At 40.9% G+C, this 26,713-nt stretch overlaps 1 protein-coding gene across 2 annotated transcripts in view; it reads right to left on the minus strand.

Annotated features, from left to right (window-relative positions):
• The window catches only part of SSBP2 (single stranded DNA binding protein 2), a 319,456-nt gene that overhangs the window by 74,087 nt on the left and 218,656 nt on the right, over positions 1–26,713 (minus strand). The window contains exon 5 of one of the 2 annotated variants that reach the window (XM_090038192.1): positions 13,093–13,182. The exons of the other annotated variant lie outside the window; for it this stretch is intronic. Coding sequence (XP_089894318.1) covers positions 13,093–13,182 — 90 coding nt within the window. The remainder of the gene's footprint in view (positions 1–13,092; positions 13,183–26,713) is intronic. 2 annotated transcript variants of the gene reach the window in all.

Genomic DNA, 26,713 nt, shown 5'->3' on the forward strand with positions numbered 1-26,713 from the left:
AGATAAAGAAAATTGTAATGCACTCCTTACCATGCTTCAGAAGTAACAGAGTGCCAATACTGTTGTGCAGTTAGTATGCTATGCTTGACTTTACTGGGCTTGCATACTTTAAGTGACATACATATTTTTGTCTGGTTAAGATTCAAAAGGCCAGAATAGATATCCCAGGAACCAAAACCCTATTTTACCATTTCCTCTCCCTCTTCAGATATTGTTAAAGTGCTTGTCACATAAGTGTCTTCCCTTCCCCCAGGCTGTTCCACAACTAGCAATGGGTTTGTGGCTGCTTGAGACTGTATCTGCAGTGGGGAGAGTGTGGGTTTAGAGCTTATTTAGTTACTCAAGCTGAGAAGTTTTAATTTGTTCTAACAGTTACGAGCAGTTAAAACCATTACCACAACTGCAGGATGGCATTATCAAAGCCAGCAGATGTCAGGCACCTTTATTTTTTAAAGTTGACTTTATTTCTGTTATTTAGAAAAAAAGAGTGAAGAAACAAAAAAGGGAGGCAGAAATACAAAACTATTTCATGGACCTTTTCAATGCTAATCTCCTCCCCTGACTAATGATGATTTTTTATTTATAGTTCCATATATAACATCTTTTAAATTTAAAGTTATAAGAATAAATACACAGAAGTCCTGATTCTGCATAGAAATACATAAATGCATACTTTTATATAAATAAGTAGCCTTAGCGGGCTCAAGTCTTTGCAATGCTAGGAACTGTATCTTCAACTAATGGTATAAAAACATTTGAATTATATAAAATATGCAATGAAGCTATCAAAATAAGGCCCAGGAGAAAAAACACTTTCATATTTTAAAATATTCCTTATACCTATTAAAACCTCAGTTCCACCTATGAGTTATGTTCAAGCCTTTGGTTATAATTTCATTTGATTACAACTGTGTTCAACAATCCATGAGACTTTTTGCTAGAGCTTTTAAGATAAATTTGCACCTCTTCTACAAGGGGAATCTTTATGGTTTCTCCTAGCACAATGGTTTTTGACTAACTTCAATGGAACTCTACGTAGGAAAGATATGTAAGGTATGTGACTGTTTGTACAGTCATGCTCTGGGTCTATATTTGTATATTTTAGTACAAAATACAGTATAGTTATTTTTGATTTTCGCAAATAAAACTTTAGAGTTTAGAGTTACTTTACTAATAAACATTTATTTGTTCTTCTAAATAAAGTCAAAGATCTCCACTATCAATCAATACTTCATCCATGCCCTGACTCAATGTATGCAATAGCTAGTCAATGCCTTTCAACCTTTACCTGCCGCCAGGAATGCAGACTGCAAATTCTACATCATGGAAAAGAGGGGTTTTCTAACTACCACCCATAAACTGTTTCCTGTGAGCAATTTTTGTAATTGTTGTCAGGAAGGATAAGCAGACAAGCAAACTGTGAGAGTGAGGAAAGCACAAAGATCAGTATTGAAAGATAAGTGACTAAGCAGGATGCTGCCATTGTTAAACTGTGTGCAGTTGTTTGGAGGGAAAAAAAGGACGGTGGATAATAAAGGCAATGGACTAGAAAATCAGGAAACTACATGGGGCTTAGCAGGAACGTAGTAGTAGACTTATGGTTTAAAACACAACTTTAAAAATGCAAAATGAATTTAAATACTTAGTGAGTCCAGATGCTTGGCCTTGCTAAAGTCATTTTATGTCACTAGAAAAGCACACAGTGAGCTTAAATCTGCCCTGAAGAAGCATCTGAGAATTACCCTTACATTAGCTTTTAGGTTCTCTCCTGACCCCTTCCTAGGGAGTAGAAGGTTAGTCAGGATCAGTTGGTGGTGGGATATGATATTACATAGGTAGGAGGTAGGAACACAATGGGCTTTCCTAGTCCCCTGGTCATCTTAAAGGTTCCTAGCAGACTGTTCTGGTATACTATACCGGCTGGTGTAATTTAGAGTGACTGCTGCAGGTGCTGTATCTTGCAGACTAACTTATTTCATCACCAGCTGTTCCCAGAATGAGGGGAGATATAACTGTATTTACATGACATCACTTTATAGATCAATTGGTCTTTTAAAACAATACACATTTTCTATCCTTCCATGGAAGCTTACAAAGCTGTTTCTTCCTTAAACCTACATTGTATGGCTTTGTTTTAAAATACAAGGAGATTAACTTTGAGTTTATGGGTTTATTTAAGGTTACTTCTGCTACCTATTATTTAAATTCACCTTTTTCTGATAATTAGTGATGTTATGAAGGAAAAGAAATGGAAACTTCTATAGCTCATCTGTCTTACAGTAATAAGGTTCTACTAGAGCATTAGGTCAGCTCTGCAAAAGCACAACAGAGCTAAAAATAATACATCAGCATAATATGGCTAGAGCTAGTACAGAGAATGGACAACTGCCACTAGATGGCGGAATAACCTTACCTTATTCTGTACTCTTTTTTTTCCTTTTGCTTTTATGTAAGAGAAATGTGTAACATTTGTCTTTCAAACATGCTGTCAACACATTTTCCCCATGAATATCCAAGTATTTGCTGTTACCACAAGTTGGTAAATGTAGCACACTCCAAGATAACTTTTATATATATTATATAGTTTCTTTAACATTTTTAGTGGTATGTTCAACCAGAATGAAGCTTAAAAAAATCTACTGTGAAATAGTAATTTCAAAGTTAAATGTTCTTTTTCATTTTTAATCAATTTTACTTGCAGTTACAAAAAGTGTAATTGCTGGTACACTTTGGTTAAAAATCTAACCAAGAAAAAGAAAAGGAACTGCTCTTGCCAAAACTCTGTCAGGACTTCATGAGTTAACTATTCAGCACTATTTCCCAGGTGAGTTAGGTATGAACTCTGTTTTGAAATCTGCTTTAGTGCCTTAAAAATATGGTTATTTTATATATGTGAAGATACAGCAATCATTTGGTCAGCCCAGGACTAAGAAAGTAACAGGGAAGAAATTGATTAAACAAGTATTTAAATGTTTTTCATAACTGCATTGCAAAATTAAACAAACTGGATCAGATTAGCAGACAGCAAAAAATGGTATCACATCTTTGCCTCCAAGGGAAATATGATTTCTACTGGAATAAAGTTTGAACCCTTAAATTTACCTATATCACAATTAAAATGAAAAGATAACTGAAAGGAAATAGACCCCAAGAAGCTCACACTGTTCACTGTTTTTAAATTAAAAGTATTTGTTATCATGTCCTGGAAACATCCCTTTTTACCTTTATTTATTTAATAGAATTGATACAACAAGCAAGAAGCACATAGGACTACTTTACAAATGTAAAACTTATATTTGTGTTATGCCAATGTTATTAGCTGATTAGATATATATAAGTATATATAAGAATATAAGTGCAGGTGTACATATATGTATGTGTGCATATACACATATATGTATGCTTGTGCGCCTGTACGGGTACACATGTATGTATGTATGTGAATATATAAAATAATGTGTATTTTTCCGGATGGCTGCATTATTGACTGAGAATAGAATTAGGTTAATGCTAAACACTTCTGAAAATCTCCCATACATATATTAATGAAAACTTTAACAGCAATACCCTCATATTGCACCATGTTATCACCTGTAAAACAGTATTTGCAAACCAAGCTTTATATTCCACTGGCCCTTTTAAATTCAACAGCAAAGTTCCTTTTGGCTACAGCAGGACCAGGATCATATGAAAAGCTTTGCCTGTATGCCTCCAATTTTCAGACCTGGAAGTAAATTAAGTAGCTCTAGCCTATTTTAGTCCTTAAACCTTTTCATTTTTTCCTGTAGAAAACGTTCTGTACAAATAGACTCTACTAGAATTATTTCAGCTGGAGAGCCACTTAATGAGTTTTGGGGACCTGTCAAAGGCCACATCCACCTCTCTGTCTCTTCTTCTGCCTCTCTTCTCTTCTCTCTCTGTCTCTCTCTCCTCACTGTCTCTCTTCCTCTTCTCTTCTCTCATTTCTTCTCTCTCTCTCTCTCCTTCTCTCTCCAGAACCCAGCGGGAACTGTAGTTTGTCAGGAGTCTCGAAGCTCAACTGTGGCCCTAGACAGGGGCTTCTGCCATAGCAGGCAGGCACCGGTGTCAGCTGTGGGTACAGCCAGCAGGTTCTGAAGCCTGATGTGGAATCAGCTGGTGGCGCCCACAGCTGCCACTGCTGCCTGCCCAGTGCTTCAGAACCTCCTGCCTGGGTCCACAGCTGATGATGCCAGCAGGTTCTGGGTTGGGGCTCCAGGAGGGAGCTTCCACTGTGTTGGGAGGGTGGCGGTGTCAGCTGTGGATGCCATTGGCAGGTTCTGTGTTGGAGCTTCTAAACCAACTAGTGGCAACCACAGCTGATGCTGCCACCTGCTTGCTGCAACAGAAGCCCCATCCAGGTCCACGGCTGCTGCCATATCAAGGGCTGATGCTGCTGGGCAGAAGCAGTTCTGCCCATCTGACCACATGGTGACTGAAGCAACCAAGTGCCCCTGGGCCAGATCCAATGAGTTGGCAGCCATCCACTCATGGGTCAGATTAGATCTCAATGGGCTGGATCTGGCCCAGAGGCCTTATTTTGCCCACCTCTACTCTAGTCCTTAGCCTGCATCCTGCCTGCACCTGTCAGCCTGGCAGGATGGAGTGGTGGGGAAACAGACCTTTGCCCCTCCCCCACCACTCTGGGTCTTAGCTGGAGGGCCTTAGCCCACCCTGGAGTGGGGCATCTCTCCTCCTCTGTCCAGCCCAGCAAGCCAGCAATCTGGGAAAGCCCCAGTCCTACTCCCATCACCAGCCACTAACCTCTCTATAAGGTACGGGGGGAAAACGCGCCCCTCAGCACGGCCCCCCCAGTAGACATCTGCATGGCTTGGAGTGGGGAAGCCCCTGTAGGGGCGCTTTCCCCCTGCCTGCAGTCCAACAAACCAGGTTGGAAAAGCCCCAGCCCTACACTCTTGCCAGCTACTGGCCTCTCTGAAGGGTGTGTGTGGGGGGGTGCGTTATTCCATGCCTCTCAGAGAGCCTGGCAGCTGGAGAAGGGGTGGGAGAAGGGATTTTGCAGCCTGACTTGCTGGTTCCTCAGTGGAAGGAAAAGCCCCTTGCAGGGGCTTTCCTCCCCATGCTGTGCAGACCCCTGCTGGGTGAGACTGGTGCCAGGCCCAGGGGTACATTCCTTGTACCTCCCTGCCTTTCAGAGTCATGCAGCTGCCAGAGGAAAGGGTCTGTTGGCTGTACCTTCCCTGAGGCTGACAGCAGGGGGTAAGGACTTGTGTTCAGCAGCCAATCACGCATGAGCTGCATATTGGCTGGGTTTGGCAGCCGTGCAGTGTCTGGAATGACGGGAGGCGCGCATGAGCAGCTCCAGGCATCTGGTCTGGGTCAGTGCAGGCTTCTGCCTGCTTTGGCCAACAGAACACAACATCAGTCCCATTCATTATCAGTTCAATTTAAACAGCTTAGAAAAACTTGTGAAGATTTAATTGATTCTGCCTCAGGCTTTTTGAACCCCTGTACTTAGCCTTGTAGTCTAAGTTATCTTGGTAATGCATAAATTTTGGAGAAGAAAAGAGGGAATCTGATGGCCTATTTCAGAATACAGAGATTATTTTTGGGTTTGTTTACAGTCACCTTACCCCTGTGGAATACTAGATACGGAAATATATATGCATAAAATAACTGTATGGTTCCTACCGACTTTTTTCACAGTTTAAGCTCACTAGTTCTTGTGCAATCCCCAGTGGACATGGAGAGTAGTTTAGAAGTTTTTTCTTTGCTGTAACCTGTTATACGTTTGAAGGCTAATATCATACAAATTTGAAGTCAGATTTCCCTCAATCTTGTCTTGTTAAAATTAAACAAATCCAGTTCTTCCAGTTTTCCCATAAGTCATGTTCTCCCTGGCCATGTACAGGCATTGCATTTCTACTGGGAGTATTACCACACTCACAATAGTAACTAGAAGGATACAAGCATTCATTCAGTTTTTCCTGGAGGAAATATGCCTCCTCCAGAAGAAAGATCTTCGATCTTGACACTTATTCCTGGGTGCCCTATCCCCAATCCTGAGGGGTCCTTGGTGTGGGGAATGGGTGGGGAGCACTGACTTCTTGTTCCATATTCTGCCCAGTCTGATGCAGGGCTGTGGATTGTGTGGCTCTACAAAGGCTGTGTGGGGTGGGGGTGCTAAATGACTTCTTCCTGCACAGCAAGTTCAAAGCTGGCACCCTGTGTGTGGGGCTTCAGGCACTGGTTTTCACCATGCCATGCAGTAGGGAGCTGAGTGGCTCTCTCCACACAACGCCTACAAAGTTGCATGCTCACATCCCTGCGTGTGGAGCTGCAGGCACCAGCTCTGACTCCCCCACTCTGTGGCACTTGCAGAACCACATTTCCCAGGGAACACCCCAAACTGGAGAAAGGGTGAAAGGCATTATCCAACTTCTTCCTTCCCCTCCAAGTCAGGTCCAAAAGATATGGGGAGCAGGGTAGAGGGGAGAGCTGTAGTCTGAATGCTTGTGCTTCTCCCTCTCCCAGGAAGATTTCTACCAGTGGAAATTTCTTATAAATAGCCTATTCTGAATGCTTCTGTACAAGCATTCAGCAAAGAATGCTTGTACAGGCCCTATACTACTGTTCACTTTTCTTGCTTTCCTCTGGACTCTTTCTTCTGTACACATCTTCCTAAAAATATAGTGCCTGAAACTTGACACAGTACTCCAAATGAAGGCTTCTCAATGCTGTGTAGAGTATAAGGATTATATACCTACATATGAAACTTCTGTTCATATACCTCAGTATACAGTTGGCTTTTCACAATAATTGAATCGTGTTCACATTGTTGAATCATGTTCAGTTTGTGACCTACTATAACCACTAGCTTTGTATCTGCAGAACTGATATCTAGCCAATCATTCCCCAGATTGTATATGCACAGATCATTATTGAATTACATCCTATTTGCTTCAGATCTTTCCAATTTGTCAAGATAATTTTGAATACTAATATTTTCCTCCAAAGCACTTGCAATCCCTCCTTCCAGCTTAGTATCATCTGCAAATTTAATAAATGTACTTTCTATTTCATCATCCAGGTCATTTATGAAAATACTAAATAGTATTCAGTTCAGGACAGACCTTTCTGGAAATCCATTTGAGACACCTTTCACTTTGAAAGAAATTAGTAAGTATGGGTCTCTATACATGTGCTCCAGAGTGGGGTGGAGGAGCCTTTTAATTAGACCAGCTCCTGGACAGCCCCTCTAGTTAAAATGCTGCAGTGTCACCTGTATTCAGTGTCCCACATTTCAAAATAACCATGGAGGGGAAGGGTTTAACTGATGCTCGTTTGATGAGTTTTAGTTAAAGCACCTCTGCCACCATATTGAAATACGGGACACTGAATATATGTGATGGTGAGGCACACTGAAGCATTCTAATTAAAATACTCCAGCAGACTCAATTAATTGATTTGGAGCATGTGTATAGGTACCCTAGGTTTTTCCAATTAGTTGCATACCCACCTTACAGTAAATTCCTCTAGAACATATTTGCCTAGTTTTGTTAAGAGTAAGTTACGCAGGATAGTATCAAAACCCTTACTAAATTCAGATGTGTTGCATCTATGGCTTTGTTCCTATCCAAAATGCTGTCATTTCTGAACTAATAAATAATAGGCAATTAAATCCAGGTCTCTCAAGCTGCAGGCAAACACTCAGACCACTGGACTATTACTCCTCTCTGAGTTCACATCTTTAAAGAGGTCAGACTACTAGCAAAAGTACTGAACATAAAAAGTCAAATTAATCCAGCTGCAGTTGCACATGCTCAACATTTCTGAAGGTCATGATTTCACATGTGCCACATAACTGCTAGTAATCGATGAAAAACTTGGTTTAACTATTGTGGCCTAATATTACACACAATGTCAATTCTAGTGGATGGGATTACAACATGGCTTTCCTAGGTGGCATTCAAGGACCTTCACCACAAGACCATCCTCCTTTTTCTTTGTAGAATTCCCTATATTCAGCTTCTGCAACAAATGAAGCACATAACCTATAAAAAACAGATTCCTTTACTACAGTGCCCTAGTCCACATCCATCCTGTACAATGAACAAGACCGGGGTGCCATGAAAATACATGCTCGTGACTATGTAATAAAAGTGTGTATCATAACACATCCACTCCAAGAAATAAATTTAAGGTTGCTGGCCAAGCTAATGCTCATAGTTTCTGTTTTCTTGACTTTGCAACTTTAATTCTCTTTTAACTTAGTTTTTTTGTATTTATGTTCTGGATGTTTTAAAAATATATACATGACTTTAACTACATCTCACTACGGCATTAGAGGATTTAAACCCTGAATGTTCAACACTGGAGCACAAAACTCTATTACTTGACCATGTAACACTATAATACCCTATAACACTACCATAATTGACAACAGGTGTTAGCTGTTATGTTTTGTAGACTAGGCACTAGAAACTGATGCATAACATACTGTGTTATGCTACAGAAGTTACATCTGCATAAACATCCTATTTTGTAAACAGCAGAGTCAAGTTCTTAGTTTTGGCACATTCTTTCTGAGAAGCCATGTAGTTAATAGGCTGAAACCTGGTCCACCACATCAAAGATCTGGATTCTATTTCCACTTGGTATAACTAGTCAGTGAAGAATAAAGGTCTGATCAATAACGAGGGTGATGATGAGCACAGGATTATTTGTACCACTCAGAAGTAAGAATGGCTTCTTGGTTCCCAGCATTGTCCACTTTCCCCAAGAAAAAAGGGTGTTTTGATGGAAAGCAGCTGTAGCAAAAAGACTATCCATTTTGTCTGTTCTGCTCAAAGGTTTAATTTTGAGTGGTATGCTGAAATAAGGCAGAAGAACAGCACCAGTGCCCAGTACTGATGGAATGTGACTTGGCAAGTCTGATTCAGCAAACCAAGGACAGGAAAAAATGATTTTGACAGCTTATTTCTGAGACACAATTGAGCATATTTTGTGAGTGCAGCAAAAGGCTTCTCCATGATGCTAGGATGGTCTTGCCAAATCTCAAGTTCCTGCTGCAAACTATGGAAGTGGTAGAACTCTACAAATATGGTATTTGTTTTTACAATAGAAAGCATTAGGCAACTAAACATAGAGATAACTGTTGCTGTGCCTATCACACTTCTAAGGAATTTTCATAATCAGGATCCAGGAAGTCAGTTGCAGGGAATTTGGGTGAGTGTAGAATGATGCCCTTTTCTGTGCAAAATAACGAGCAATTAACACAAGGGGGATTGGAGATATGAGTATCAACACTGACAGGTCCTGTAAGATCTGTCTTATTTCATATTCATGATCACTCTTGGGATCAGCCACATTCAAGAAAAGGCATACTAGAACTGATACACCAGGTCAGGGGAAAAGGCATGTGTTGGGCACCTAGAAATTCCAGCATTTGAGTTTCTCCTTCGTGAAGGATCCTCTTCTTTGTGGCAAACATGATTCTGGGCTTGATACTGGAGGCTTACATTTCTGTTGGTGTGTCCTTCAATTTATTCTTTTCCTGGAAGATGGATCGCCACTAGTAAGAACTGATTTTCGAAGCAACTTAACTAGAGGTCAACTGCTTCTTGACAAAGGCCAGAACATGTCCCTTTCTAGCATAGGCAGATCTAGGATTTAACAAAAAGGAAGGTGCAGATTGTGTGGCACATCATCACATATAACATAACACATATTTGTCTTCACTTAAAGAGAAGCTAGAAGTCTTATTAATATACTAGGGGCCTCGCACTATATTATTCAGTTAAGATCAAAGCAAAAACAAACATAACTTTATTGGAATGTGTAATAATTTCCTAGATGCCATATAAAGTTTAAAAAACACAATAAGCTGAGTAGAAACAGTTAAAAGATATTGCTTCATGAGTCCTGTAGTCATTATAAATGTCCATCACTTATTCAGATTTGTAAAACAGAATATAGTCTTCTTGAATGTCTCGACAATGCATCCAATATTTCACTGTCAGTCATTTCCACACCTGAGTTAATGTTCACCTGAGTTAATATTACTATATATGAGTTAAGGTTTTTAGCTAAAATTTAAAACAGTTTGTAGGGCTTTGAAATAGAAGAGAAGAAAGGATAATGTGATGAATAATAATGAATACTGGCACTCAAGACCATTAAAAAGGAGAGAGGGTTGTTAATACCTGTGGAGTGAGGAGAGATTAGCAGGACCTAGGTAGATTACAATGAGCCATGAGGTCAATCCCTCAGAACTGCCTGAATAGAAATGTCACAGCTCCTCCCAGGATCTCTGGTTCTGTCACTACTCTCTGGTAATTAATATAATGTATTACCTTGTGTTCATGTTTGCTTGACCTTCCAAATATAGATTTGATACCACTTTGAGAGCCCTTGAATTCCTATGAGTGCCCATGATACAGTAGTGTATATTTTTTATACACTGATATGCAAAGGTGTCTAGCTTGATCTCATACTATAATCCATGCAGGTGAGATTGTTCACTAGAAAGGTACTCCTTTGTATTCTCTGACAGTGTCCACCAAAATATGAGCCAACACCCTCCTGAGAACTGGCTACTTTAGTATCCAGATTACTGAACCAAGGACGGTAAAAATCTTTCAGCCAGCAATATACTGGACTCATTTTGGGCTTTTCATGTTGTAATGGTGTATGATGACATGGGACTCAACTATTTTAAGAAGAGGTGAATGGTGCTCCCTGGAGGAGTCCAAACTTACTGTTTTAAGCTGACTAGTTCTTAGAAACTGTCTTGTGGAAGTAAAACAGAGATATTGTTAAGCTGATGGTAGTTCTGATTTATGTTATCACCTGTTTGGGGTGAAAATGGATTTTCCTCAGTTTATTTTCAATCCCTGATCTTGGAAAAAAAAGGGCAGATGGACAGTTGTGCTGGCTGAAGTTTCAGATATGACCATACAGGCATACCTCATTTTATTGCGCTTCACTTTATTGCACTTCACAGATATTGCACTTTTACAAATTGAAGGTTTGTGGCAACCCTGCATCGAGCAAGTCTATCGGTGCCATTTTTCCATTGGTGCCATTCGGCTCAGATGATGGTTAGCATTTTTTAGCAATAAAGTAGTTTTTAATTAAGGTATGTATATTGTTTTTTAGACATTATGCTATTGCACACTTAATAGACTACGGTATAGTGTAAACATAACTGTTATATGCACTGGAAAACCAAAAAATGCACATGACTCGCTTTATTGCGATATTCGCTTTATTGCGGTGGTCTGGAACCGAACCCGCAATATCTCCGAGGTATGCCTGTAGTCAGTCAGTCAGTCAATCAGATACTGATAAACATGGATCATTGCCCTTTGGAGATGTGAGGTTAGTACTGTGAGGCTTTTTGCAAACATCACAGATGTTCAAGCATTTTCAAGGGAGAGACAGAGATGCTTCCCATGCGTTGGCAGAGTAAGATCGAAGAAATCCAAACAATCCTGTACCTTAAGAGAAGGAATCATGTAGGCTGTTATCATTCTGAACTTCAACTTTTTCCTGAGTTGTTCAATCTTTTCAGTCTATTAACATCAGTCTTTTCTGGTCTATAATAGATATAAATTCTCCTGTTCTTTCAGGTACTGAGAAATGTAGTGAGTAAACCTTTCCTTGAAACCGCACATATTTGTTTTATGTGTACATCTTTTTCCTCCTAATTGCCTGTATGGAAAATTGAAACTCTACTTTGTATTTTAATTCTTTGGATTTGGGGCCATAGTATCTAGTCATGGTAGGACAAGCTGATTTAGTTATATATTGTTCAAAATGAAGACTATTACATTTAATTTCTTCTTGTACTTTATAGCCGGTTAGCCAAGCAGATTTTTTTTTTAATCAACATAATTTCTGCCAGGTTCTGGGCATCTTGTGAATGATACTTGCAAACTGGGTTACCTGAAAAATCCCTTTGACTGCTATACTGAAAATCTTCACTTAGATTCTGAGTACACATGGAAAAAAATGACACTATGTTCTTGGGGACAGTTTCAGAATGTTTCTAGCTCTGCTCATGGCTATGAATCCTCCAAATATAATTCAACCTCCCCCAATGAGCTTGTGAAGAACTCCATGCAAGTGTCTATCATCACTCAGGTAACACAGAATAAAAACACAAACTGAATACTCTCAATGGCCTTTCAGATAGCAAGGTAAAATATTCTGCCACAACCACCATTTTGTGAGGTGAGCAAGTATCTTTTCAGACACACCTGTTGCTCCCTTCCTTAGTCCTTCAGTAGGAGAAGAGAACGAAGATCTTTCCCATATTCTCCTGTATTTCAGATTTTGCTTTCATGGGAAAAGAGATTCCAATCATGATCTATTCCTACATGCCAGTCCTGGACCCCTGCCTCACTCATTTTGCACTAGGAGACCAAATATTTAAAAGAAAAATTCCCTCTGCTGTGGCTCACATTAAGGAATTACTCCAAACCAAGATCTACATTTAGTCCCATCAGCTATATGGAAATATGGGAAGAGCTGGCATGCTGGGAAAAAGGGAACAGATTCTCATGGCAACTGTATCTACATTGCACCTTGAGAGAAGGCAAAACAAGCACTAATTCCTTAGTTTGTTGTTACGTATGAGAGACCAGATTTTCAAAGGTATTTAGATGCTTAAAATGCAGAGCAGTACTTAGTTGAAACTAGGCCCCTAAATAACTACAAATCTAGCCCTCCAGCATCATCTTAAATAAAGACGTGAACACCACCAGAAGAATAGCCATCCAATTCTAACATTTCATCATGTAAGGTTATTCTAAAACTATATTAAACAACAGTCAAGCCTTCACCACAAAATAGCACAAATCTTTATCCCTGAAGTTGCGCTGTATTATGACAACTAATTCTTATTAGTCAGAGATGTCTCACTTTCCTTTTTTTCCATTTCTGTTAAAATTTGAAATTTCTGTTGAAAATTTGAGTATTAACCTTTGAATACTGTACATATTATATGCAGCACGGTTTAGAACAGGACCTTTTTACAGAGCTTCAGACAGTATGACTGAGGCTTTTTCTATGTCCTAAAATGCCTGTAATCATAATTTTTCTGAATACCTGAAAAAAACCCGGTGGTACAGGACCTACTGGCATGCCATCTCCTGGGGGAATGTTTCCTAGCACTGGACTGGGAGCTGCTGCAGCACTCTGAAAAGAACAAAGGAAAAATAAACCTTTGTCATTGCATAATAGGCATAAAACCAAAACACGGCTGTGACCAAAATGCAGAAAGTAAACTCTCTGGATATGGTATAATTTGTATTGTTTCCTCAAAAGGTAAATTGTAGTTCAGTAGTGTTTAATTTAATTCTGTACCAGTGAACTTGTTAATTTAAGTTCAGAAATATATGTCCTTTAAGGAGAAATTTGCCAGAAATTACACAGGCCGATATATGTATTATATATATTTATGTATATATGCATAGCACACAAATACATGAAAATTAGGTACGTATACAACAAACACACAGTATGCATAGTATAAAGGGACTCATATAATAGCTAGTATAGCTAATATAACCTATTAACAATTTTCAATGACTTTCATAAGTTCAGCAGACTTAATATTTAAATTATGTTTTTTTGACCAGGATTCTTTTATAAATAGTGTAGCAAAGAATACTCATGATTCTACAAGTCCCCAAAATAACCATCATGACAGATTAAAAGAATTCAGTTACATTTTTGGAAAGGCAAAGAAAAAAGTATTTCTAAGAAGTGAATCAGAGGATGAAATTAGTTACCTTTGCAAATCTTTCAAATGGAATAAGCACATAAGGAATACAGCTCCTGGCAATTTACAAGCAGGAGATCATCACAAAAATGGAAACCAAACTGTTATTGTTATCACATACTGGAACCTCATTTACTTTTAGTTTCTAGAAGGCTGGGCAATGTGGCACCCTATAGACTAACTCATTCAGAGGCATAAGCTTTTGTATGCAACAGCCTAGTTTGTTAGATGCCATGAATGGACTTGCAGAGAGCAGGGTTACTGGACTTCATTGAGTATGTTTTCAGCAGAGACTCTGGATTCCTATTCCATTCTATACACTGGCTTTTTTAAACCTTATATCCCTCAATGGGTTAACTGTTTTGTTTATCCCCTTTGTTCTCTTCAACTCACCTTTCCCTGTCTCAGCAATGCCCTCTCCTTTCTTTCCCTTTTCCTTATCTTTTGTATCTAAATGACCTTATTCTTTCCTATTTAGTACCACTGTTCTCTGCAAGTCCATTCATAGCATCTGACAAAGTAGGCTGCAGACCACAAAAGCTCATGCCTCTCTCAAGATTAATGAGTTAATCTTTCAAGTTGCCTATACAGGTGCTCACCGGTGAGGATGGAGGGGGCGGAGTTAATTAGAGCAGTTCCTAGACAGCTGCTCTAATTAAGATGGCTCACCATCATGATTATTAAAGCATTTCAAAATGGCCGTGAGATACTTCATCTAAAGTTCGTGTGATGAGGTTTAGAAAAAGCGCCCCCGCAGCCATTTTAAAATGCATGGGGTCTTAATATTTGTGACGGTAAGGTGACGCTGGAGCAGTCCAGTTAGAACATTTTAATTAGAGCATTCTAATTACAGTGTGGAGCAGACTCGATTAATCGTTCTAATGTGTTCTAATTAGAACATGAACAAGCGCGTCTATAGGCATCATAAGATACTGACACTGCCCTGCCTTCTGCCTGTCTTCAGACTAACACCACTAACTCTCTCTTTCTCTACTTTTAGTTTCTAGCTGCTTTCTTTCCTGCAGTAGATTTTGTTAGCAAAAAGGGCCAAATCATCTAGGCTATTGACAGATGTCCCATTTGTGCCAGGAGATTGTACAGGTGTATGTATCCACTGTCCCACTTTAAGTCCCTCTGAAGTATGCTGGATAAAATACAGTAGCACTTCTTCCCCAGATACCCTATTTTACATTTATTTCAAACATGTTTATCCTGAACTCCACATGTTCAGCAGGGCTGATTGATACAATACTTTAACTTTGAAATTGGTCACAAAATCAGTCATATATACCTGAGCTAGCAAGGCATTTGGTTCATAATGCATTTTTGTGCAAGATTAGCCCAATGGAGCTAATCTATAGACCCACAGTTGATAAAGATGAATTATTTACTAGAAGTTGTTCTTGAAGAGTCACTTCTCTTCATTCATGGTTGTGGGATCTGGAGCCTCTACCATCAATTGGCAGAACTTCATAAAAAAATTGTGTCTGTTTGGCTCTGTAAGGACATCATTGGTCCTGTTCATAGAAAGCAGGTACCATTTGGTACACCTCAGTTCTTTCTCCAGTCTTGCAGGGTCCTGAAACACAATATATTCTGAGGCAGAAAAGAAAGCTAGTGGGTGGTATGCATGGAAAAAGCAAGCCTTGATGAATAAATTACTACTAGGAATCTCTTTGTTCTAATGGCAGCATTTCCACTTATGAGATACTGGCAAGCAGTGCCCCTTCCCCAGCAGATGGCAGCTAAAGGGTCAAGGAGGGGCCAGGAGTTTAAGACAAATCCTTGCCAAACCAAGGATCAAACTGTAATATCAATAAATAATGCCTAGTAAAAGTATGAATAGAAATCTATGTTGCTGCTTCACAAATCTCTACAATACGGATAAACTAGCTCCAGAGGTAGCTGTGGCCATAGAAACGAATGTCTTTCATTCTATAGGAATTGGCTTTCTGGCTAAGGAATGACAACAACAGAGTTAAAATCAACAATGTTAAGTGTATATACGTTAGTGAGATGCTGAAATCAGTCACCACTGGAGCTTCAAGCTGAGAAAGACTACTCAAAGAGTGTTAAATCTTAAAGAGTCTCCCAAAATGTATGAATAAATTTTTCTTTCTTTTTTGTCCTTGGACCCTTTTTGTGGACCTCACTGTTTCCTCAGCTGAGGAGAGGAGAGACCTGGGTTACCTGGGGGACGGGACAGAAACCTGGGTTCTGGTCCCTGCCCTACAGCCACCACCATCAGTCATTTAGGCTCCTCCCTGCAGAAGGAGGAATAGACATTCTGGATTATAAGTAAATAGAATTGTCTGTTTAACAGCATGATCCAGCCACCTCAACTGTTGAGAGGTACAGGCTTTCAGACACACCCCTGCACTTAAGCATTTCCCACTGGTTATGCTTCAGCACCTCTTGACTTTCTTGATTGCTCTTTAGTGGGAACCTAGTGCCTAAATCCAATTAAACCAGGTCTGCCTTCTGGGGCTAAGTTTCAGATATTTCAGTGCCATGAGCAGAAGTGCTACATGACCAAGCTGGATCTGGCCCAGAGTGAATACTACAACACAGACTAGGAAAATACTAAAGGAATAAATCATTCTAGATACATGTTGCTATTATCAGTAACACGGTGCTAACGTAATTTATTAAATTGATATCTAATGATGAAATTTTACATCATGGAGTCCAAATATTTATATAAAGTTTGATAAAAGATATGTTTGGTCTCTGTTACTCTATCCATCAGTAGTGGAAAGACCCAACTTTATACAGTGATTCCTCAAACAGAGCTTGGGTACACACATGAGTGAGCTCCTAGTCAGCTTTCTGGGACTATCTCTCTAGACCAGTTCTGAAGAAAAACAACATACAGAATAAAAATAATTTCTACATATGAAGGAACCCACTATTTTTTTGTGGATTTGGGATATTGTCTGCTATGGAAGTGAAGAGGCTCTAGTTCTCTAGAATAGGAAAGGTTGAAAAGAACTGAATATTATATTGCTGTGTTGGGTGTGGGGAAGCAGCTTGTTTTTAGAGTGCAGACAGAAGTGACAATTTTTGCCCCATCTGGACACAGGAAGTGTTGTATAGCCATGTCTAAACACAAGTGCACAGCTGCAGACTGCTTTAAAATGGCTAGTTGGGCAAAAATTTTAATCCTCATTGCATGAGGGGTCAAATTAAGATGTTTCAAAACAGAACATCTTCTGTAACTTCTTTCTGAGCTGCCTCCTAGCCTCAAGCTGTTTTCAGAATGGGAGGGAGGAAAAGGAGCGGAAGGAGTTTGGTCTGGGAGTTTTTCAGCTGTGCTGGAGGGTAAGGTGGGTGTATTGGACCCCACCCACCAGTACACCCCCTATACCTTCCAGTGCTGACTGGAGAATCCCTAGAATGAGCTCCTTCTCCTCCTTTCTCCCACTCCCATTCTGAAACAGGGACAGGCTGGGAAAGAGAAGGGGCTGTTGTGAGCGGAAACCAGTTGCAGGTTTGCAGCCATAAGCTCCCTCCCTCCTGGAACCAACAGTGAACTTCTGTTTGGTCTGGGGGATCGTTGTAACACAGAACACTTCCTGAAATGCGTTTTGAGTTAGAGAGGGACTAACTGCACTTCTGTCTGCACCCCAAGTTCTCCTGTGTATCTAATGGATCATTGGGCTCGTATAACTTGCTCTGAACATTACTTTGTGTTCCAGCAGCTGCCTTTGGAGGGCCATTGGAGAATGAGAAAAAGAACTTAGCAATGCTATTGTATGCTAAGACATGGTGATGCGAGAAAGGAAATTTCTTTGGTGACAGTGAAAGGGGGAAGAAAGCAAAAACTTATATAATCTTGTGCAACATTTTTTACTAGCAATGAGTCAAAGATGAGATATTTATTCTTAATTTTAGTAGTTTCAGGAGTCAGGTGTTGGCTATGGGGCTCTTTGCTTCGTGCTGTTTAAAACAAGTGTAATTGAGTTAATTAACTAATTTAATTAAGTTAATTAACTTTATTAAAGTTACTGTCCCCTGTGATTTGATTATAGACCATAACACTTCTGGGTGGAGTTCAGTGTTGGTTTTAACCTAGAAAGCCCTAAATGATTTTGGATCTGGTTACTCAAGGGACTGTCTGTCTCTCTGTGCAATACTGCCTCAGTTTTAAAGGAAAAGGGGTGCTGGAATGGTATTCTTTGAGAGGCTTTTGCCTCTGAAACTTGATTCTCAACCATGTCCTGTGACAGTAACATTTATTAAGCTAACAGGCACACACAACTTTTTTTTTCATGCTTTTGAAATGAGAAGGAAAATAGAGTGGTTTTTAAGCTTGGGTTATCACTATGATAGTGGCCAGTTTTGCCATTGTTCTCTTACATTATCATTAAGTATGTTGCTTATTTACATTAAGATTATTGTGAGGATATTATTTAAATGACTGTGAAACACCTACAGCCAGTGTTAGGCTCTGGAAAAAAATAAGATGCATAAAGTGCATGACAGAAATTATTATTTAAAGACCATGGCAATGAAACAGCAACACTGGAAATAAAACACTGTAATTGTTTTAATTAAGAGCTCTAGTTTTTTGTATGTAATTGTTTTTGGCATATTATATTTCTAGACTTCAAAATACAAAGAAATGTACTGTTAAAACATGCTATGTGGATCAATAAACAAATAAAAATAGGTTGCACTGAAATATTTTGATTTAACCCATTACTGATGAATTATTCACAGGTATTCTTTTCACAACCCCTTGTTGTAGCTTATTTCTGTGTGTACTGCAAGCTGCACATCATTCATATTTTAACTTGGTTGACACCTTAAATATTTGCAATTTTCTCTCCCTGCATTCCCTAAAAAAATGAAATGACAGACTTGAAATTGTTTAATCTCTTCATAAAATATTCTACCTCTTTAAAAACAAACTTTTATTTTGATTTTATATTAAGATACCTTTTTACAATTAATAATGTGATTTACTAGTCAGAGAATTTAATTTAATTGGTTTGATCTATTCAGGCATTCCCAGACAACAAAATAATCACGGAAATAAGTGAAGAATGAACCATGAGTCTATCATCAGTAGCTATTGAGGCCATTTGTTTATACTGTTTTTTTACCAAAGTAGTTTTAGTCATTAAATAAATAAGAAAACAACGACTAATTAATTACTTTAATAATTTACTGTGCAAAAATATCTGAATCTTATTTAATAATCTACACAAAAGCACCTTTGAAGCTGTTCCTTTTTTTGCAGTTTTTACATGTTGTTCACAGTGTCTTGAAGACAAGTCTGTGAGCCTGAATCAAGGTACAGTAAAAGCACTGTTTTCTGGCACGAGTAGGAAATGGGGGGTGCCGGGTATATAAAAATTCTGGTTACCTGAGGCCGGTGGTTTTCTGCTGGAAGCAGAGAGGGGCCAGGGAGAGAGGGAGCAGCGGCATCAGCTGGATGCAGAATGGCACCAGTGGACATGGATGGTTTTGCCAGATGTAGAACGGTGGCAGTACAGGGTGGTGGGTGGTGGCAGTGGCCGCTGCGTGCGAGCTTCCCCCACCATCCACCCCGCATCTGGCCGACCAGCCAGAAATTCTGGTTAATAGAGTAGTCTGGCTAGTAGAATGCTAGATAACAGAGCTTTTACTGTATTTCTATAAGGAAAATGACTGGACTTCAGTTAATCCATAACTATTCTAATCAAATTCATTAATCAATATGCCCATTTGATTTTAGATTTACACCATAATATTTACATCTTTTTTTCTATAACAAAGTTTGTCTTGGAACTGATTTAAATTAGCAGGCTGTTTAATTTATCAGAAGTTTTTAAATCCCAATGAAATTTTTCAAAGAAGTATCTTTGCTTTCCTTTAGGTGGAATTCTTTTAGAAGAAGATACAGAGACTGTGACATCATGAATAATAACATTGCTTACTTACTGCATGGTGTAATACAATTTAACAAAAAAAATTTGAAAAGCTTGTAGCCTGGAGGTAATAATTTGTCTTGTATTTCCATGGGACAGTGCTTAATCCAAGTAGGGTTGAGTAGCTCATAAAAATGTTACACTGACAGTCTCCTAAAAGCCCCTCAAGATCTCAGAAGAAAAGACACTGACTAAGATGCAACGCTTGGATAAATCAGAATGTAATGTAGAAGAAAAGCAGGGATCTGCAGAATTCAACAAGAGGCAAATATTTCCTTAATCACTGGCTTTCTTTTTCTTATAAGTAAACAAAGTCACTTTGTCACGTGTTCTCACTAACAGGCACTCTATTACATAATCAAAACAAGATAATGTTATAAATGGTTGAAAATTACCTCCTCTATTATGTACTGTGCTTACATTAATAGGAATAGTTCTTGTTTCATTAGGTGTTGTTTTCACAGTTGATACAATTAGCTTGGGTTTCTGAAGGCCAGGCACTACATGCTTTGAATAGAACGTACTGAAAACAGCATCTGGTTATGTTGGTTGAAGAGGGAAACAGGAGTTATGTCTCTGTAACAGCCTCTCTCAAACATTTTTGTCAATGCAGAACATAGATGTATTTAATTCAGCTTTACACAATGCTATTCACAACTTTGCCAGAATGGAGTAAATTCTTTTGATGGGCAAGTAAAATACTAATTCCTTGTTCTTTTAGGATGGCAAAGGTGGTGATGTTAATTTTATGTTTGGGCTGGTAAGTTTTCAAGATGAGTTTTTAAGGGCAGGTTATTTTGATTACTGGGGCCCGGGCACACAAGCCAATAATTGTAAGGCAAAAGGGAATAGTATATAGAACATGGTGGCCACTTCTTAGTAATTGCCTGTATGCACATACTTTTTTCAGGGTAAATGATAGTTAGCCTGGGTTGTAGCATGGAGCAGTTACTACCCTCCAAATCCCCCTTTCCTTCACCGTAACTTGTTAGTGTCCTGATGCTCTAAAATGGTAACTTAGGGTTTCTATACACATGTTCTGGGGTGGAGCAGGGTGGGGGTAGGGGGAGTACTTTAATTAGAGCAGCTCTGAAAGCTCTCTCAGAGTCGCTCTAATTAAATTGCCTACAGCATCACAGGCAGGCAAGGTTCTTTGGGCAGATGAGGTACCTTTTATTAGACCGACTAAATGGTTGGAAAAGTCTTTGCAAACTTTCAGGCATGAACACCCTTCATCAGGAATGCCCAAAAGCTTTCAAAGAATTTTCTTCCAACTACAGTGAAAGCTGTGTTATCAGCACTGTTAACTAGCATGCCGGCTTGTAAGGGAAAAGCGAAACCAGAAGTGCCCACTGAGCCCCCATGACGTGGGGCAAAGCAGCCTGCATGGGTCCCCCCTCCCTGTCCCTTGGGGCCTGCAGGGCCCCTGGGAGGGGTGGTGATGCAGCAGGAGAGGCAGCGATGCCCCAGACGTGGCGGGAGAGGTGGCGGCCTGAACAGGCAAACACATCTGTTCGCGCTGCTCAGTTAACTGACATATTTTGTTATCCGGTACCCTCCATTTCTGGGGAGTGTCAGATAAGAAAGCTTTTACTGTATTTAGTTAGTCTAATAAAAGATATCACATCTACCCAAAGAACCTTGCCTGCCTATGTCCTTAGACCAACATGGCTACAACCAACAACCTTGCAGCGTCACATGTTTCAGCATTCCATGCTTCAATATGGCAGCAGGGACACTTGAACTAAAGCTTATTTGACAAGCTTTAGTTAAAGCACCCCGTCACCATTTTGAAGAATGGGACACTAAACAGAAGTGACATGGAGGCTGCTGGAGTGCATTTAATTGTGTTCCAGCATACTCGATTAATTGTGTCTGCTCTGAGACGTCCAGCATGTCTATAGGTGCTCATTTAACAGCAATTTAAGTTTGAGGGAAGTCAATTCAAAAAAAGAGCATCCACGCAACTACAGCATATTTTAATTCTCAAAGGTAGATATCTGCCTTATTCACGAAGAGAGGGAGATGTTGGAAAAAGAGAAAAAATTAGGGGAAAAAGGGTGCAGAAACAGAAAAATAATCCAAAAAAAAAGGGAGGATAAATACAAAAGGGAAGGTTAGTACAGAATATGTGAAAATATTCAGGACATTATGCAATATTTGAATATACCTGTCAACTAAACATTCAACAATGACAAAAACTTTACATCAGTTATTTGTTAAATTAAGTTGGCATGCACTGTGGTCTGGTGACTGTCACTGATTTAATAGAACTCAGGGTATGAGCTAATGAAGAAACTATGGAAAATTCAAATTGGATGGGGACTGACTTTGTGTCAATTGTTCAGCAATTTCAGTCCTTCTGCCCATTTAAATAAAGGCTAAACCATGACAATTAGCCCTGTTCCATTCAGGATTAAGCTACTCTAGTTTAGTTTGTGGTGAGTGTGTCTACACGAGACTCTTCAAGTGCAGTAGACTAATTCTATGGTACATTAGCACTGTGGGCAAAACCTGTGCTAATGCAAAGTAGAATTAGTCTACCGTGCATTAGCATCATCTAAAATGCATGCATCAGTGCCACTGAGCAGTAGCATTTAGTTAGCACATGTTTTTACAGGTATTAAACTAAACATGCAGTAACCACTGCACATTAATGCACATGTAGATGTGCCTAGCTTCTGTTTACCATGGAGTAAGAAGAGTAGGCAGATGAACAATTGTGCTGAAACAGGTGATGCACCTCTCAACTGGCTGTATTTTGTTCATCTGTCCTCATCCTAAAGCAGAGATTTTCAACCTGTTTTAGTAAGTAAATCCCCAACAGCTGGGCACAGAGTGGGGAGAGGAGGGGATGGTTCGTGGCAGTGGTGGCTGCCATATGTGAGCTTCCCCCTCTTGTGTCCAGCCAGCCAGGAGGTACATGTGTGGCCTGCACAGGGGTGCTGTTGCCCTTGCCCCATCCCTACTCCTAGAAGGTGGTGGCGCAGGGTGGTGAGTGGTGGTGATCCGTCCCCTAGGGCCTTCCCAAGTACCCCCCGGGGGTACAAATACCCCTAGGCTATAACCCCTAAGGGGTCCTAAAGGATCATTCCTGGAGATGCATGTTAGAGTAACCCTTAAAATAGCATAATTTATGTTATAGCTGGTCTTGCTCCCAGGTAGTTCCAAGATAAGAAGACATAGAAAGGTGGTTTAGAGCCATCTTCTCCTTCCTCTCCTACCAGTGTCAAATGTGAACATAGCACAAGTTAAGTCCAGTGTGATTCTTTTCCATGGATACACAAATGGGCCTCTGAATTGGCCTACAGAGAGACAGTGAAAAGGGGATAATTCAAAGGGTGCTTATCCTTTAAAGCAGGGGTGGGCAAAATACGGCCCACAGGCCAGATCCAGCCTGTGAGGCCATTCTATCCAGCCTGCGGGGACCCTAAAAAATTTAGAAAATTAATATTTCTCTGTCTTTGTTTCCTGTCAAAAATGACAGGAACCAAGGGCAGTAGGACCAAGGGGAAGCCCCGGGTGGGCTCCTGCAACAGCCTGGGACCATGTGGCTTCCCTGGCACCGGGAACCTCAGCTAAGGGTGGGGGGGAAGGGCAGGGAAGGAGTCTGGGGAAAAGCTAAGTGTGGGGAGAAGTGCCCCCTCGCCTGCCCTGTGCCCAGCGTTCCCTGCTGCAGTTGCTCTCAGCCTGCCTGGGACTGTCCGGAGCAGGTATAGGCAGCCACAGGCAGGCTGCAAGTAGCTACAGCATGGGGCATCAGGCATGGGGCAGGGCTGCTTTTCCCCCCCCGTGGGTAGATGAGATATCTTTTATTAGACCAACTAAATGGTTGGAAAAAAGTCTTTGCAAGCTTTCAGGCATGAACACCCTTCATCAGATATGCCCAAAAGTTTTCAAAGAACTTTCTTCCAACTACAGTAAAAGCTGTGCTATCCAGCACCTTACAAGCCAGCACGCTCTATTAAGCAGCATGCCAGCTTGTAAGGGAAAAGAGAAATCAGAAGTGCCCACCGTGGCACTTCCAGTTTTGCTGAGCCCCCATGGCCCAGGGCAAAGCAGCCTGCACGGTCCCTCAGGGCCCACACCAGATTGCAAGCTGTCCCTGCTGCCAGCCTGGGTCCCGCGCTGGCTCTGGGCTTGCCCATTTGGGTTGTGCATGGCGGCAACAGCTGCGGCCCCTCCGCTTACAGTGCCAAGAAGTGTTTGCTGCTGCTGCCTGCCCAGAGCTTGCGGGCTGGGCAGCCCTGAGGCGGCGGTGGCAAACACTGCCCTGTGCGGCAAGCTGGTTGGCCACAGCTGCTGCTGCCATGCGCAGCCCCGATGGGCGAGCCCGGAGCCAGCTTGGGGCCCAGGCTGGCAATGGGGCAGGTTACAAGCTGGTGCTGAGCACAGGAAAAGTGGTCCCTGCCCTGCCCCATGCCTGGTGCCCTGCGCTACAGCCACTTGCACCCCGCTTCATGCTGCCAGTCCCTGCTCAAAACAAAACGAGGGCAGGGGGTACATGGCAGGATGTCCTGCTTGTGCCCCTTGCCCCCCATCCAAAGCCCCTGCCACCCAGTCCCTTGCTCTTCGCCCTGTAGCTGTCAGCAGCTACTCAGAACCTGGGCCAGCTGCAAACATCTGCTGCCTCTCTGCCCTGGCCCCTGCCTGTTTCTGCTCAGGACATCCCTGCATGGGCTGTGAGTGGCTGCAGCAGGGAGCGCTGGCCATGGGGCAGGGGAGGAGCTGCTTTTTCCCACACTCAGCACCAGCTCATTCCCTGCGGAGGAGCAGGGTGTCAGGGCTGTACGTTGCCCTCCCCTGTTTGTATCACGGGGCTGGGGGGCACTGGGAGTGAGCAGGTGCATGGGGCCCACACTGGTGTCCTGGGGCCAGTGCCAGTAGGGTGCAGAGCAGGGTGGCAGGAATACAGAGACCTGGGTGGCAGGGGCTCTGTGGAGCTGGGCCAGCTCCCCCCTCTCCCTGCTGGTGCAGTCCAACCCAGCTCCACAGACCCCTGCCAGCCTGAGCCCCACCAGTGCTGGCCCTGAGACACTGGTCCCAAGATGGTGACCAGGGGACAGAGCACCTATCAAGGGGTGGGGCTAGCCATACGGCCCTCGACAGCTTGCCAAAACTGGGTCAGTGGCCCTCAGCCCAAAATAATTGCCCGCCCATACTTTAAAGAGATCTGAAGTTTCTGGAAAGACTTAATTTCTTCCAGTGGCATCTTGACTACAGTCAGGTTCTCCCTGATTTTGGGATTTCTCTAGCTATCTGGATACTAGGTATAGATGCGTTCTCCTGCACTCCTCATTGTATCTTAACAGGCATCAAATAAGGAGAGGGACCAAATTTTTTTGAGACAAATTTTTGCTGGAACCTGAAACAAGTAGAAATTCACATCAGCAGTTGACTGGTTGAGAATGCCTCACTAAAGATGCCCCATACTTAACTTTGCTTTAGTATTGATAGGGTAGTAATTACCAGTACTAACACTGGTGGGAACTAACACTGGGAAATGTACTAGTGTCAGACATTTTTCTGTCCATATAAGCCACTGTAGTAAAAAGGTGCTGTGCCAGTAAAAGCAATTCAATATACATGTACTTTAAAAAATTAAAAATGGCACTAATGCTATACGTAAAATTTCTAGTGCCGATGTAGCTAAAGAAAATTCTCATGAAGATTTCTAACCTTTTTTCACATGAATTGGATGAGCTGGGAAAAAAAGTAACTTCCAAGTAAAAAACTGGCAGCAATCCAGATTAATATATTCTATATAATAATATCCTGATGCCAAGGTCAAGAAGAAGAGCTGCATGATTTTTACAGTTCACAGAACATTAGTGTTTCAGCAGCATCTACTGAAACTATTCTGTGGAATAAGAACGCCTACTATTCATGTTTCTTTTGCAAAAGCTCAAATCACTTTAATGATAAACCTGAAAGCTTTTCTTTGATTCCACAAAAATTTCAAATCTGACTTAGAATGAGAATTAGAAAAGGCTGTTTAGATACTTTGAACCAACTTAAGCAATGCCCAACATATATATATATATATGTGTGTGTGTGTGTGTATATATATATATATATATATATATATATATCTTTTTTTCTTTCTGAAGCAAGATTCAGAAGGAAGCTAGGTCCAGGGTTCAAAGAAGTCAGTAAATTCTTTTCCTTTGACTTCCAGGGAATTTAATCAGGGCCATGGCTTATAACTGAGGTCAAGAACCTATGGCCTGTGGGCTCGATTTAACCAGTGGAACCTTTGGGTCCAGCCTGAGAATGTCGGGCTTTAGCAGCAGGGGACATCTTCCATGGGCTCTCTCCCAAGGTCACTGCAGGGATAAAAGAGCACTGTAGGTGTTTTCCTCACATGGCTGAGGAGACAAGTAATTGTGGAGGCAGGATCCTAATGCCTGCCAGCTAATCTTCAACCTGGGATGGGTCATTCTGGCTTGTCGCGTTTACATTCTGTGCATAAATGTGTGTATGTGCACGTATGTGGATTACACATGGAACCGATAGCACCATATATTATTAGCTACCCAATACTTCCCATTATAAGATTTTATTTTCAGTGGATTATACTTTATCCATTTGGCTGAGATTTTTCAAGCTTAGTGGCTACCTTGAGTTCACTTTTTATTTAACTGAAATTTTCAGTTAGAATGGTACTTCCATTTTTTAAATAATATTCAAGTTTGGGATACTGTTTTGCAAAAGTTAAAAAAATGACAGTGGCCTTTTCTTTGAGATCTAAAAACTTCATGCTTTTGAAGAAGGACCTGAAATTTGGCAGGATAATCAATAAGCCAGGGATATGCCTTCAGCTATTTCATTCAAAATTTCCACAAATTTGGTTAAGTTATGATATTGAAAACATGAGTTTTGCACACAGAGACCTAAGGCCAGCTTCTGTGTCTGTGTGCAAGCCTATTAGACACTGGTTAATTTCCTAAAAACAGTTAAGCCAAGATGGCTTTTTAGGGACCTGAGTAAAGTGAATAGGATTGCACTAAGACTTGTAGGGTATTTATAT

This window comes from Crocodylus siamensis, chromosome 3, assembly GCF_052110815.1.
Source record: "Crocodylus siamensis isolate JL-2025a chromosome 3, ASM5211081v1, whole genome shotgun sequence".
NCBI lineage: Eukaryota > Metazoa > Chordata > Crocodylia > Crocodylidae > Crocodylus > Crocodylus siamensis.